General features: G+C 50.0%; 1 protein-coding gene across 5 annotated transcripts in view; it reads right to left on the bottom strand.

Moving 5' to 3' along the window:
* Positions 1-622: 622 nt before the first annotated feature.
* PDGFB (platelet derived growth factor subunit B) overlaps positions 623-16,101 on the bottom strand; it is a 32,900-nt gene continuing 17,421 nt past the window's right edge. For 4 of the 5 annotated variants that reach the window (XM_075009268.1, XM_075009242.1, XM_075009250.1 and 1 more), the window contains exons 5-10: positions 12,395-12,491; positions 8,908-8,988; positions 7,767-7,972; positions 5,351-5,483; positions 4,785-4,952; positions 623-3,533 (exon numbers count right to left, since the gene is read on the bottom strand). In XM_075009268.1, coding sequence (XP_074865369.1) covers positions 4,816-4,952; positions 5,351-5,483; positions 7,767-7,972; positions 8,908-8,988; positions 12,395-12,491 — 654 coding nt within the window. In that variant the 3' untranslated portion in view covers positions 623-3,533; positions 4,785-4,815. The remainder of the gene's footprint in view (positions 3,534-4,784; positions 4,953-5,350; positions 5,484-7,766; positions 7,973-8,907; positions 8,989-12,394; positions 12,492-16,101) is intronic. The other variant, XM_075009269.1, reaches the window with a different exon arrangement.

Consider the following 16,101-nt stretch of genomic DNA (forward strand, 5'->3'; position numbering starts at 1 on the left):
TTGTGCCCACCTGTGTGTTAACTGCACTGTAGCATGAGGTAGCACTAAGACACATAGGTGCCAGAATCTGCATCACCTCCCTTACCCAGTGGAAGGGGAAACACGTTGGCCTTCTGACCCCTTAAGAGGAAAGAGCAAGAAAAACTGTAGCTGTCTAGACGATGACTAAGAAGGGAAGATGTCAACTGTTTAGGAGCTGGTGAAGAATGTAAACACCAGAGAGGGAGAGGAATTGTTTTGAGTTGTTCAAAGTAGTAGAACCTGAAATCATGGGATGCAAGTGAACAATGGGAAATTCTGGCTGGGCATCAGAAAACATTGCTCAAGGTGAGACCTATTAGTATGAGACATCCCCGGTGGTTGAGTCATTGAAAACCAGACTGGACAAAGTACAGAGGAATATACACCGTAGGGAAAAATCCAGCCTTGGATGACAGCTGGGGTGGACTAAAAAAACCGATATGAATGTTCAGTCTCCAGCTTCTGTTTTTTTAATCTCAGTTAAACTGTCCCAGAAATGAAAGTCCAGGAGTTGGGATCCTCGATCTGACTCTGATCTTCTGCTCCCCCCCCATCCACACACTTTTTTAGTTTTGCATATAGAAGAAGCTTAACACACTCGAGCGTTTTGTTTTGTATTTTTTTACAGCTTTAAATACAGTACTGAGTATAAATTAATCTTACATTAAAATAAAAAAGCGAAAAAAAAAAAACAACTCACCAACTTTACAGACCACGGGGAGGAGATTTTAGAGCAGGAAGACAAAAGTGTCTTAAGACTTGAGAAGTTGTCAGGTGGCATGGGGTGAAGGGAGCAGGGTGCAAGCGGCAGAGCCAAACGTTGGCGGGAGGAGAGGAGGTCTGGTTTAGAGGCCTGGTCTACACTAGGCGGCACCTCTGACCTATTTCCGCTGTGCTATTTGCATAGCTGAAGCTGACATTGCTGTGTCTTCCATGTGGTAAGGTTGCCCGGGGCTGCTCTCCCGTCCATGCCAGCTATTCGCCTGGTTTTGGTGGGGTACTGGCATGGACAGGAGAGCATTGGGAGATTGATTTATTGCATCTAAGCAGACGCGATGAATCAATTGCTGCAGCTATGATTCCCAGCGTAGTGCAGACATACCCTGAGGTGAGGGGAGTTCTAAGCCCCTGTATGATGAACAACATTCCCCCTCCTGCTGAATCGTCTCTCTCCTGCTGCTAGTCTCCCCATGGTACCTCTGCATGCCCTGAGACCTGAATTTGGTGGGTGGGTCCACCACATTTGCCAAGGGGGCACAAATATGAAGCCAGAATTACCTCCAGCCTACCCCTTGGTGCCTTTGCCCCAAAGTGTAAGCGGTACAGCCAGAGTGTCTCATACACTTGTTGTTTGCCACATGTGGTGAGCTGGAGACCGTGGTGTGGCAAAACGAGCCACACACGTGGAGCACCCTCTGCCCACGCCCCACCACTTGGTGGCACAAGCACGTGGGGGGTGCCTCCTGTGGCTCCAACACAGTCCCAGCCATGGGGCCCGGCGCAGCTCCAGCCCCGGTCTGGCAGCTCCAGGAGTAGTGACAGCTCTGGTGAGTCGCTGGCGGTTTGGGGGTGGGAGTCTGTGTCAATCCTTGAATTTCTATTGGACATCACAGCTGGTCAGAGTGACCATGGGAGGGGCTAGTCCCCATGGAGACAATATTGCATACTTTCCCTTTTTCCCAGCTCTGGAGATTCTGGTCACTTGGAAGAAGTGGGTCTGCCCCACGGAAGCTCAGCACCTCATACGTTATTTCATTAGGCTTTAAAGGGCTACACGACTGCTTTATTTTTTGTTTTGTGACAATACGGACAAACAAGCCTCCTTCTCTGTGGCTTAGTGCGTGGGTGCACCTACGGGTAGTCCCTATCTGAAGAGTCATTCTTTCCTTCACCACCCAGCCTTTTAAGGCTCTCTAAGATGGCCAGGGAGGTAGGGACCCTACTCGGTGACCTTCCTTCACCAAAGGGGGTTATTTCTGTTTTTAATCTCTAGTTCTGAACCAGAGGTTCACCTTTGCCCCTCGCTCTCACTCCAGCCCCTTCAACGGCCCAAGAAGCATGCTGGATCTGTAGTTCTTTTGAAACTGAGAAGGGCTTTAATGTAAGTTGAGGATATCCTAGTGTGTGTGTTCAAGAGAAAACCGTGGGAGGAAAATGGGAGAGCCAAGGAAGCAGAGATGGGGAGAGCGAACGTGGTATGAGAAATATCCACAAAAGGGTTATTCTGCTCTCAGGTATTTCTGTGTAATATTATCATGCCCTCAGCATCTTGGCTCAGCCAATTACAGTTTTTTCTGATGACATAATGTTTCTAAGCCTGTATTTCATTGTCTGATTGTGTTGTCACTCTGTATCCTGCAGGGAAGTTGTGAGCAGGGGAGAAGAGAGTGAGGGACATTGTTCCATGTACCCTGTTTTGCACCCCCTACACATTGGATGAAGCCATGGAAAGTTTGTTTTTCTTCTAGCCCACCTGAGCTGGTGCATGATTGTGCCTGCAGATTCCTTCCACCATGGACCAAATCCATTTAAAAAAAACAGACAGATATATACATACAAAGTTAATTAAGCAATAACCCAAGTCCCAGACTGGAAAGTCAGACCCTCTACAGCCATGTGCAAAGACAGCATCCTCTGTCAGGGGGCGAGGAGAAGGGAGAATGATTCTGCCAGCTGTCCCCTCCGTCCTGCTGCCCCACATGTTTTCCAGTCCATAGCAGGGATGAATGGGATAAATGTGTTTTGCTTGCAGGCTTTTCTGTTCCCAGAGATGTTGTACATTTTAGTGGTTTTAAAAATAATATATATATACACACACACACACACAAAAAAAAATCTGTCCAGATGTGACAGTACAAGTTCTTAGTGCATTTTCCATCATTGGTTTCGTCTCTCAATCTGAGATCTGCCTGCTTGAAAACATGTCCATCGCAATCGTTGAGCTCAGCCAGGGCTGGGTCCACATCACTTTCACCAAGAAGCAGAGAGGAAAGGAAGAAAATTGTTCCCATTCCCCTCTTTTTCCCCCTCAAAGGAAAATGGACCCTCTTTTTCTTTCTCCTGTTTGCTGTTCTATGCTCTACAGCAGAAAAAAGCACCGTCCTATTCCAGTTGCATGTGGTTTTTAGTGGGTGGGGGGTTGTTGGTTTTTTCTTCTCTTTTTTGGAAAACTTTAAAATGTTGTTCATAAACGAAGAGAGTAAGAAGGTCCGGTCATGGATAGGGAAGCACCATTTGCCGTCCGACTCGGGCATCGAGATGGACTGACAGAGAAGAAGAGTTATCACTCTGAGGACCCCATGGGGGCAATACAGCACATACAGTAAAACCTGCCAAGAGCAACCACTCCTGGGAGTTAGCATAAGTGGTCACTTGTAAGAGGTGGTCTCTCTTCAAAGATTTGCGCACCAGAGAGCAGTGGTGTTCTGTGCCTCTGCAAGTAGCTTCTCGGGACAGGTGGTTTCTTTTCAGTGGTGATCTCTAATGCAGGTTTTACTGTATATTAAATAAACCTGAAAGTGAAACAAACAGACACTGAATTAGAGTAAGAAGCCATCCCGCTCTGCTATTCCCCTTCCTTCTCTGTTTTTTCTATAATAATGATTGTTTTAAGGTGGCAAATTAATAATCCTGGAGACCAAGCCACTGAAGTCTTCTATTTATCTTCAGGACAAAACCAGCTAAACTTGATACGGAAGCAAAATGTAGCAGTCCATCACTTTTGCATGGGGAGTCTTGAGCTGGCCAAGGACCAGAGGGGTATTTTTGGTTCAAATGTCTGAAGAACACAAAACCCAGAGCAGCCCTAGTGCTAAATATGGGTCGGTCCTGCATTAGGCAGGGGGTTGGACTCGATGACCTCCCGAGGTCTCTTCCAGCCCTAGGATTCTAGGATTCTGAAGATGGGAGAAGAAGACACTTGGCTCCAGGTTTCTGTACTCAGACCACAGTTCTCTCTGTCTCAAAAGGCCTGATTCTCCTTCAACTTACACTGATTTTACACCAGTGAAATTCCACCCGGGTCCATGGAGTTGCTCCTGATTTACACCACTGTATGTGAGACAAGAATCAGGCCCCTAGAGTAAAATGCTCCAGATTTACTTCCCTGAGACTCCCGTTCTCCTTCGGCTTTTGAAAATCTTTTTTACGCTCTCAGACTTCCTATTCAGATGCCTCCAAGTAATGCTCCTTTTTGTGTCCTTCCGCCACTTTAACCAAATAAGTAAGAAATCTATCCCACAGTAGAGGCTACAAAAAGGATATTGAGTCTTCATTTTCAGTGGAAACCCAGTACATTAAGAGAGATCGGAGTGAGGTCCACAAAACAGACAAATAATATGATCTCTGGTGGTTTTTAGACATAAAGGGGATGGGCTTGTTGCTCAGCTTTCAGGGCAGTCGTGGTGCAGGGTTCAGTGGCAAAGGGGTTAATGCATAAACCCTTCCCTTTTGCAAGAATGAGCTCAAGAGTGGTGGGTCATAAGTGGGAAGAATGTGGTGAGTACCAACCCCATCCTCTTACTTCATTAGATCAGCACTTTTGAGCCTCTCTGCTCTGCATTGGAACAAGAACTGTCTAACTGAGATCCCTGGACAGAAGAGTATGTGAGGCCCAATGCTGAAGTAGCCACAGGTGCAGTGGGTAGCAGTGGAGGTGCATGGGCAGTGCTTATGTGTGGGAAGGAAATTTCCCATGACTAGCACAGTGGCCTGGCTCACTTCCCAAAGTGCCCCTCCCCTGCAGCAGTAGCTGTTGCTATTACCTGCCTGGCACTCTCTCCCCAGCCAGCATCTCTATGCCCTGAGGATTTCTTTCTGCCCTTTTTTGTCATGGATATGCTTGAACTTCCGATGTTTTCTTTTTTGTGCTGGCCGCCGGTGCACTCGTTGCCTCCCCGAAACATGGGCTACAGTGATCGATGGGGTCGCACCTACCAAAAGAGAGGTGAGAACGTGTCACACCGTGAGCAGCAGCTGAGACATCTGGCAATACCACTCCCTCCCATCAACAATTAGCTCTACAGCAAGAGAGCAGAAAACCCTCTTCTTCTTTCCCCTCCATTTTTCCTCTGCTTCATCTAGTCTCCTTATTTCTACACTCGCCTTTCCCTCTCTGCTTCCATACTCAACTCCGTCTTTTTCTCCATTCTCTTCCCCTCCTCCAAACCCTGCCATTTTTGCCTTTTTTTCCAAGCAACACTCTAGGCAAAATCTTCAGCTGCTGGAAATCAGCCAAACTCCATGGATTTCGCTGGCACTGTGCTGATTCACAGCAGCTGAGGCCTCATCTTTCCGCACTTCCCTCTTTCCCTCGTACCAGCAGCCTTACCTCTGTGTTCACGTGAGCTGCGAGTGGAGGGCCGAGGGGGCAGGGCCTCACATCGGCACTCCAGGTGATCCTCTAAGGGCACAATGGCTTTTTTAAAGGTTGGCTTCTTCTGGACAAATCCAATCTTGTTTACCTATTGGGTGAGAATAAAAACAAACCCATCTGAAATATAAATACTGCTGCCACGTAAATACCAAGGGCATCAGTTCAGAGGGGCAGCAGCCACGTAGTCCGAGATGCTTTTTGCTCTTCCTCACACACCCCTGACTGTCAGGGAACGAAGGAAAAGTACATGGCTTGTGTGCATGCCTTTCACTCCTGGCTTGTGAGGGGAGGGGACAGAGGAGCTTGTCACACAAGCCGTGTACTTTCCCCTCGCTCCCTGACAGTCAGGGGAATGGGAAGAAGAGCAAGTGGCATCTAGTACGCATGGCTCCTGCCTTCCCAGAATGGGGCCCTTGGGGAATATTATACAATGCTTGGACCTTTTACATGGACCAAATCCAGGATTCAGACAGTCTGGTGCAACTTTCACTGATGGCAGTGGAGTAACGGATAGCTAAGCAGGTTTGACTTGAGCCTTGTACATACCGAACCATTTCACCCAACTCTGACTTAACAGCAACTTCTGGCATGAAACATGACAGCTGGTGAACAGTGCCCAGAAACATTACAAACAAAAATACAGAACAATGCTGGGTCTGATGGAATTCACAGAGGAAGTTATGGGGAAGGCAGAATATAATTAACTGAATGGAGATACTGGAATTACAACCTTGCATGGTGACAAATATCACAAGGGTAGCTGTGTTAGTCCTTTGGCACTGTAAAGACTAACAGATATATTTGGGCATAGGCTTTCATGGGCAAAAGTCCACTTCGTCAGCTGCATCTGACTTCGAATGTATCCCACGAACGCTTATGTCCAAATGCATCTATTAGTCTTTAAGGTGGCACCAGACTCCTTGCTGGGTTTTTCTTTGGAGTTCAAACCCTTACAGTTGGCAGAAAAACAAACAAACAAAAAAAAAACAACCAGGGCAGAGAGGAGAAATTTAGACCTGACAGAAAGGAGTGCAGATCTACTGACTTCAGTGGAGCCATGTCTGACAAGGTCTCAAGACTTTTAAGGTCTAGCAGTGGTATGGCGCTCATGGCTTAAGTGAAAGGCAGCATTTCTGGCAACTCAATGATCCCGGAAACCATTCTGCAGCACTGATTCAGCCTGCATCTGCCGTGCAGCTGAGGGATCTAATTTCCCACTCAAGTAGAGTGGAACTTGGCACTTGCTCTGACTGAGTCAAAATGAGTTGTGCAGCTGCGGCAGCACCGGCTGACTGCTGGCGTATGTACCTCGGATTTGGTGGGATTATACTTGAGCAGCAAGCTCAAACTGCTGCAGCCACAGCCCTAGTTCAGTCAGAGCTTGATGTTGTATATTTACCTGCACTGGGATTGACGCCTTCCAGCTGCAGTGTAACTGCATCCTCAGAGAAAAGTACCTCTTACTAAATCTCCACCAGCACATTCTGCAATCCCTGCCTTTGTGGCGGGGGTTTCTCATTCAAATACTGACCAACCCTGACCCAGTTTAGCTTATCTAACAAAACCGCATTCCCTGAGGAGGTCTGCGGGCTATAAATACCATCGCTGCTTTGAGTCTGGCACTGAAATCCTCCCAACGCGCTGGTCCTGGCAACATCACTCAACCAGCGATCAAACCCACTAGCTGTTTATCTTTCCTTGAAAGCCCCAGTCCACACGCTTCAGGCCACACGCGGCTCGCTAGACAAACATTTCCAACCACACAATACAGAGACCTCTGTCCTCAGAGGACCCATTTCCGGGTCGCTTTTCCTGGCTGACTTTTCCTAGTCTCTCCTTTGCTTTTTCCACAAAAACAACTCCCCCCCTCCCCCTCCCCCAATGCCGGCCCCCTCTCTTTTTCCTCCCTCATTTCAAGTGGCTTTTCTGAGAGAGGCATTTCCTGCTAAAGCAGACTGTGTGAATGTGCCACCCCCCACCCCACACGCACAGCCCCCAGCCTGCCCAGGGCCTGAGGGAATCTCTCTCAGGTCAGGCAGAAGATTTGCGGGGGAGGATTATATTTTTAAATTAGCTGTCTGGGAGGAAGCGTGGAGATCACTATGAACTGAGGGGCTCGAAATATCAGAGCAAGAGGTCAGCTACCAGGTGTCTGTTTAGCGCCAGGGCAGGCAGAAAGATCACAGGGGGCAAGCAGAGGAGGAGAGGGGCTGTCTGGGAGCACGTGTTAGGGCTGAGGTGCGTTGTCAGGGCTGTGATGGACTGTCGCCCGGACCGTCACCCGGCACTTTTGGTTTGTACTGTTAGTGGAGGGGCCATGAGAGCCAGAAGCAAGGCGGAGGGAGGGAGAGGCCAGAGGATTTTCGGGTACCTGGACATGCCGCACACGGATCACCGTGGGGCGACACTGGACGTTGCGATTGTTGCAGCACCCAGAGCACCGTTGCACCTCCACGCAGGGCGGCCAAACCACAAAGTTGGCATTGGTGGGATCTACCATGCTCCGGGAGACTTCGAAGACCTCCGTCCGCGTCTTGCACTCCGCGAGTACTGCTGGCTCAGCATCCGCCAGCGCATCTGGAGGGATCCAAGAGAAAGATGGCAAAATAGGCGTCATGTGACTACTCCCAGAAAACTGGCACGATCCCACTAGGTTATCTGACAATGACTGCACCCGCCTGGAATTACAGAGACCTGTTCTTTCCCCATCCTACACCAGTTCAATGCTTCTCACTGTTGCCTTCATCATCTTGATGGCCCGTAATAAATCATGATAAGTACAGCTAATATCCCAGGCAAGGAAGGACCAGGGCTAGTTAGTGTCTCTGCGTGGCAAGACAGAGTCATTTGCTGCAGAAGGATGCTTCCAAACACCACCTCCTCTGCTTCAGGGACTTAGCGCTCAGCCTCTGCAACACACTCAGGCCCAGATGGCCCCAGCTGGAGCCAGAGGATGGGAGTGGAATCAACACGTGCAAATAGCAATTGCTACATCACCAGGCCTGGTCCGTTACCATTCTGCTCGACTGAATTGTTTCAGCTAATTTAAATAGTTAATTAACAACAATCGGTGCATTTGCTTAGGGCCGCGTCAGGCTCAGCTGAAACACAGAGTTAGTCACTGGCTGACACAAGATGTTGTCTCCAGCGAGTGCACAGCACACAACACTCATCCAAGCTCTGAAGCGAATGCTAATGCAGGCAGGACTCCGGCATTTCCATCACCCTGCCTGAAGCCCCATCCAAAGAAGGCCATTAGGGCACGGAGCTGGAAATGCAGACACAGACTCCGTAACACAAACACACTTACATGGCTAAAAGCACATCCGCACAGCGACACACACGCACACTTAAATACCAGCCCAGGCATATTTCACAAACCTGCACACCCTTGCGGTGGCCACAGATGCCGACTGTACATACCCATGTCTATTCAGTATATCTAATCTCTCACTGACACTGAAACGCCTGCTCTGAAGTTAGGTAGCTCTGAAGTTGGCTCTGTTACTCACCTAGACTTCGTCTCCCTCGAAACAGGTTTTGACCTGGATGCGCCCAGGTAGCGTTCAGGTCCAAACTGGAGCTATCTTCTTCTGGAAGAGAAGGACATGACCAAATAAGAGAAGGGAGAGGGAAAAGGGTGAGGCAGGGGTGTGGGAATCAAGTGAGAGAGGAGGCAGCATTTGGGTAATTTCTCAGTCAGGCTAACATAGTAGCATATCACATCCAGAGTTTTAGGTTCAAGTTCCAGCTTGGGTCACAAACGCAATGCGTGTGGGGAATCTCTACATGTGTGCACCTCATCCCACTGCTCCATTCAAAATAACTGGCCTATCTTGCTGAGCAGAGCCCCAGGACTGGACCTGCGGAACATGCAAGAGCAAGAGGGAGATTCACTTTAGCCGAGCTCTTTGGAGTCTACCCGGCTGAATAGAGGGAGCTGCAAGTCAAGATTCAGGTGAGTCAGCGGAGCTGGAGGTGGTGAAGAGCAAAGAGCGGGGCTGAATGGGCAGGAGGGGCTGGAGGGGAGACCCGAGGTGCAGTAATAGAGAGGTGTGTTTTTCCTAGAACTGGAATATCAGAGGGAGCTACAGAACAGGACTGAGGGGCACTGGCAGAGCTGAGTGAAGGACCCAGGACGGGAATAGCAGGGGTGCTGGAGGTCAAGATGAAGTGCATTAGACGAGGTGGGCATGGTACTTGCATTCTCTCTCCCAACACACCAAGCTTATCTGAGGTTGTCACCTTTTCTGACAGGAGAAGAGAAAAATGAGTTTGCAATAACTCTTCCCCTGGATTGCTGTCAGCTCAGTATCAGGCCCTGAGAGCAGTTTGGCTGAGGGAGGAAGCGGGGAAGAGGACTGGTGGAAGTCAGCTCAATCCCCATTACCCCAGTCCCATTGCTTTCCCATAGGAAGTGCAGAACAGAGAAAAATCACATTGTCTCCCTGGGGTGCTTGTAGTAAGTTTCGCCTCTGGAGCTCCCGCCCTTCTGTGGCCTGGTGTAGCTGCAGCAGGAGGAGGAATGGACACCGGCTTCCAGCGGGTTACTACACTAAAGTGAACTCAGGACCAGGACTAGGACAAGGCACAACAGCATAGCAAATGTCCACACCTATCGCTCCACATAAGGCACTGCACCCCCCTGCCTTGGACAAAACCACTTTTAAGGGTAAAAGGGGCATTTGGTCTCTGGTCAGTCCTTACCCTCTCTGTGGAGACAGTCCCCAAGCCAACAAGGCATCACTGATGAGTATTGTGAGGCGAGCACCTGGCTGCTGGCCTGCAGGGACTGCACCACACTAATTTCACACAGGCCAGTGAACAGTCATGACATCCAGCCACTAACAACTTGAGGGCAGGTTGGAATCTGTAACCTGGGTATGAAAGTTCTCACTCCCTTATATGATCCCCTGGGTCACCCAATCTTTCCTGACCTGGGTTTAGTGTGGAACCAGTGACCTGGCCTTGAAAGGCTCCATAGCTCATTCCCAAACACCTGGTCTCCCAGGAGAATCCTGTTACATTTCTTAGGCATATGAGGGGTTTGTCACTGGAACAGAAATGTAACCCTTACATAAGCTATAAGACATGACAAGCAGCACGCATCTCCTCTGCCTCCCCTCTTTCTTGCGTTCTCTGGAATGTTATCAGGCCAGGGTGGGGGTTGCCTTTTGCGTAAGGGCGAGATGATGAGAAAAAAATAGCAACACTGTAGGACTTGAAACAAATCTTCTATTGAAAACTGAGGTCCCCCACCTCCTCCCCACAGTGTTCTTCTTTCTGACAGGCCATTTCTGCTGCTGACAGGGGTGTGGACCAGGCTTGCAAAAGGCTGTGCTGCTAATTTTGGAAGCTGCCCTATTGTGTGGCTCAGGGACTCAGAAGAAGAACTCGGGGGGACCTTGTCAGCGACGCCTCTTTTTAAGGGAAACAATAGCAGCCCGCAGCTGGTGCCCTCCCTCTCTCCCCCCTCCCAGGCCATTTTGAAAGGGAGCGGGAATGCTTTTGAGAACGTGCCAGTGGTCGGACTGGCATAGGAAACAAAAGCAGGAAATTCTGTTCCCCCGTAGATAGTGTCTCGGCAAGGATTACAAAGCTACAAACAGACAAAACACAAGAGAGAAGGCGGAGGGGGGGTGGAAGGGGATGGGCAGGAGCAGCAGTTAGAATAGAATGGAATTTACTCTGAAGAGACCGTTTATAAATACATTCCTGACCCAGCCTGGCGACTGTGACACGTGGTCCCATTCCCACACGTGCCAGTCCCTCCACGCTTTGCTCCCTGAGCTGCTGCTGTTGCTGCTGCTCTGTGATTTCAGTCCTGGCCGGGTGTTCCCAGGCACTGCAGACTCTGAGCTGTTACCCACTGACAAACACCAAGCAACTCCATCCCTCCTTCCTCCGCCCCCGGGTATGTCTACACTGCCTCGGAAGATTGACCCATTCAGAGTCAATCTTCCAGGGTTTGATTTTGCACGTCTAGCCTGGATGTGTGAAATTGACCTCTCAGGGGTCGCAGTCGACCCCTGTACGCCTTGTGAGATGCGAGAAGCAAGGGAGGTCAAAAGGAGGAACTCTCCCATTGACCTTCCTCTGTATAGACAGCCAAGTGAGCCGAGTGCAGATACGTCGGGTCTAGCTACCCAAATGCCATAGCAAGAACTGTGTATCTGTGGTCAACTTACTTTGCCTACTGTAGATGTAGTCTTAGTTAATCTGACACAATTCTACGTCTTCCTTCCCCTTTCTGTTATCTCATAGAAGGGCCTACCTGTGAACCACTTGACTCCACCCACCTGCCTGTGCCCCTCCCCATTTATTATTTCTGGGGAACCAGCTCTCTCATCTTCTCATCTGCCCTCTTCATCCCCCCTCCTATCCCACCTGCTCCTAGATGAGCGCCTGGCCGACTCCCAATCACCCACTGGTGCATTTTTTGTCTACTGATGGATCAGTCTATCCATCCACTGCTGCATCTCCCCAAAACCTATTTCCTTCAGCCACCTGTGTGCCTTTGCACCAGCCCATGGGCTGGTTCCCTCGCCTGCTTGTACACCTCCAAATCCACTCACATCCTGCTCCAAGTACTTAGCAGCTGAGTGTCAGAGGCTGGGAATGGGTAACAGGGAACAGATCGCTTGATTGTTACCTGTTCTGTTCATTCCCTCTGGGGCACCTGGCACCTGCCACTGTCAAGAGGCGGGGTATTGGGCTATTTGAACCTTTAGTCTGACCTTGTCTGGCTGTTCTTATGAGCTTGCTTAGGTCTTTCTCCAACTCCTCTTTCCATGCACCAGGCTATTTGAATCTCCCCAGCACCCAGCCCTATTATAACTGGGTTTTGCAGCATAGCTTGATAGACTGTCACCTAGAGATGAACAAGTTCCTGTATCTAGAGTGAGAAAGTCCTGCTAGTATACCTGCTGGAAGAAGAAAGGTTCTCCCACCATGAGATTGAAAGAAGGAAGAGGAGTGTTTGGCGTAGAGGAGATTTACCTACGGAGTCTATCTGCAGAGCACGCTGGAGGTCACTCCTGGAGCGCACCGAGCTGTCACTCATTATCTTGTAAACGTCTTCTGGGATGGGGTCCCCCTACCAGGCAATAACAAATCAGGAAACAGGTGTTAACACAGGTACCAAATGCCAATCCTGCACAAACAGCTCTAATTCTGATGAGGGAAAGGAGGGTGGCTGTGGGAGAGAGGGAGTAGGAACCAGCCAAATAGAGAGAGAAATACTGCCACAAAAGCATGGGATGAGAAATCCAAGAGGATGGAGGTGAGAGAACCTTGGCCTCTACAAAGTGGTTTGTGGCATGAAGTCTGAGACTTCCTGAGCAATAGCATTACATGCTGAAGAGCTCTGCATACTTTGCCAACCGTCAGGGAAATTTCATTTTAAAGGAATAGATTATGTGATTTCACCAGGTGGCTGGCAGATCTGGTGCATACAGTACTGGAATTTTTAAACTATCAGAGAAAATATTTCCCAATATTTCCCTCTGTTATGAACTTACATGATTTGCCACATACTGTGCAGGTTTGTTTGTTTTTTCAATATCACTGGCCAATTATGCTCACATTTGGGCATCATTAAAAAAAAGAGTGGAAAGGGAGAATGACTCTTATTTGCTACTCCTGTTTGTTCAGGCAGTAAAGTCACAAACGCTGCACTATGACACAACAGTTATTTCCGTGGGCTGTGATGTCATAAACGCTGGATTTCAGTGTTGTCAACCTTGAATGTTGACATCACAGACATCAGATTCCAGGCCTTATTCAGAGTGAGTGTAAGAGAATGCAGATCCATTGAGTTCAGTGAAATTTCACCAACCCACACCAGTTCCGAATTTTTCCGTGTCTGCCCTGCAGTACAACAGAGGAGAAGCACAGGAACACAAATGCTTATTTAAAACCCATTTCCAAATCAAGAAAAGTCCCACCCAACTGTTTGGTTTACTCCATGCTCTCTTTTTCTGGAGTGCTCATGTGTGGACAAGTTGGCCTTTCAGCTGATCTTCACTACATTGCATCTGACAAAGCGGGTCTTTGCCCACAAAAGCTTATGCTCCAAAATACCTGTTAGTCTATAAGGTCCCACAGGACTTCTTGTTGTTCTCAAAGGTACAGACTAACATGGCTACCTCGCTGATACTTGTCACCATGCAAGGCACTACATTTAGCTGTAATGAGTGGAAATTCCTTACTGAGGTTATTCTTTGCTCATCTACTTCCAGAGTGTAACGTTTCATTTCAGCTCAGTGTTGGGGGGAAAGTGCCGGACTGATGGCTCCATGGACAATGAATCTTCTGTTCATCTACAGAGCAGGTACTGCACAGGGGATGACAACGCAAGTTTCACTCCACATCCTATTGTCTCCTTCCCTGTTACCAACGGGCCTTAGGGACCATTTTAGTGATGAGAAGTGCAATTTCCCAGCCCTCTAAATCCTTGGACTCTCTGTTGAGGCTGCCAATAAGGGGACAGCTAATGCCAGGTTCAGGGTGTGTTTTACGACGTAGGCCACTTCCCACAAGACACACAGCTGAGAGAACACAAACTCGTGTCGTTCGGGGGCCACCAAACAGCTCTCACATGCTGTTGACTACTGATAATTACCAAGCTGGATCTGGGTTGGAACGAGGGTGGCCATCTTTTTGAAAGGCAAAAGCAGGATGCACGCAGGAGCTCCACCGCTCCGCTTTTCCTGAGCCCCCACCACCTACTCGTCCTCTGGCCCCAATAGCTCTGCCACCTGGCCAGGCCGGACCAGAAGCCGGAACTGGGCAGTGGTAAACGCTCCTCAGGGAATCCAGGCTTCCATGGGGAGCCCCAGACTCTGCGCCTGCCCTCAGCAGGGTGCCAGGTGCCCATGGGCGCTCTCCAGCCTGTGTCCCGTCCCCTGTGGGACACCACAGTGGTCTGGACTCCCTGGGCAACTTCTGGTCTGGTGAGGGGTCAAGGCCTCAGGGGGAAGAAGAGGAGAAGAGGGCAGGGCTGACGACAGACTTTGCTGGACACTGGGCAGGGCGTGGGGGCTCAGCTCAGGTGCCCCCTGAAGGGGCAGGGTCTGGGGCATAATGGACGAGGCTGTGGGGGGAGGCTAGACTTGTCCACACAGCCCTCAGCATTGCCCAGACTGCGCCACGCAGGGCTCTGGTGGCAATTTAAAGGGCTTGGGATTCTGGACGTTGCTGTTGCTGCTGCAGGAGCAGCTTGCAGCCCTGGGCCCTTTTAAATACCCAGCTCCCAGGGCAGCTGCCCTCTTTGGCCTGCCCTGCCCATTGGTGGCCCTGGCAGGAGGCTGCAAGGAATGGGAGAAGGCCCAGCTCAGCCCCACTCCACTTTCCCACCAGGAAGAGACGGGTGCTGGCTCCGAGCCTCAGGCAGGTGCAGTGTGGTGCTAGAGGGAATTGGAGACAAGACCTGTCCTGCAGTCATTCAACCTGCAACCATGGCTTGAGCTCTGCAGCTCAAGATGGGTGGTCATCTTAGCTGGCACCGGGGACCTAAGGCTCTATATCCCTCCTGTACTCTTCTTTTTGTACCAGGAGTCCAAGGATTTGTAACCTGAGATCAGAACTGACTTTTAATCTGTTCACCTGTCAAGAAACGCATCTGTGCACAAATACTGCACTGTACAGACGACTCTGGTCCTTCCCGTTGCATGGTACAGGTAGGAAATTAGACCTGATTGTAAACTTTGGCACTTGCTGGGGTCAGCAGGAGGTGCTACATGACTGCACAACTTTGGTGAATTGGTGGGAAGAAGAGAGATGTGACCTTCATCACTAGGGAGGAGGCGGAGGCGTGAAAACTGGAGGAGCATTTATGGATCAGTGCTCTGCGGAGGTATTTCAAAAGCAGGCTCGCTCACTAGGGACCGGATGACAGGAATTAGCTCCACTCCCTGATCACAGAAGGAATTTTAGGTGCCAAGTTTTTCTTGTCGCAGATGCTATCAGTTTGACTAAAGCATGTCAGCACGCCCAGGCTGCAGGCCTCATTATTCCCTCCCTGTAGCTCTAAGGCAGCTCTGGGAGTGGGGACTGCCTGCTTGCGTCTCTTACTTTCTTCCCTGTTACAAAGCCGAGTCTGAGTGGAGCCTGTAGGAGACTGTACCTGGGCTGGGAGGCTTGCTGGGCTCTCCCCACCTCCCTGAGCTGACCCTGTGTGAGGGAACTGCTGGGAAGGAACAGAAGCTGGCAGTGCTGCTGTGAAGCTGTGCTCAGTCTCTGCACAGGCAGTGCCATTCTGCAGTGATCGCTATGGCTGAGGAAGTTTAGTGAGTGGGAAACTGCCCTCACTGTTCCCAGGTTACAGACAGACCCTTAGCTGCGAAGAAGGGAAGAGCACAAAGCACGGCAATTACCAGCAAACCCATCCACCTGCTCCTCTGACATGGGCAGGAGAAGGGCGGAGTGGCAGCGGAGGGGTGGAGTCTCCTCAGAGGCCAAGCAGGGCAGCAGGGGCTGTTCCTGAGCTGTAGCAGGAGCTTAGGGAAGGTTATTGGTCTAGAGCGAGTTAATGATCTCCTTTTAACTCTGCGGGACATCAAAGAGGTCTCTTGTCTTGCCAGAGCCCTGGCTGGCTGTCAAGTGCCTGAGGTCTGGCCTTGTGCTGCTGTGAGGCCTTGGAATTCTTAGCCCAGTGACTGAGTTCCTCCGGCTGCCCCCCCCCGCCCCCCAGTTCCTCATTTCCC

This window comes from Carettochelys insculpta, chromosome 1 (assembly GCF_033958435.1).
Source record: "Carettochelys insculpta isolate YL-2023 chromosome 1, ASM3395843v1, whole genome shotgun sequence".
Classification (NCBI taxonomy): domain Eukaryota; kingdom Metazoa; phylum Chordata; order Testudines; family Carettochelyidae; genus Carettochelys; species Carettochelys insculpta.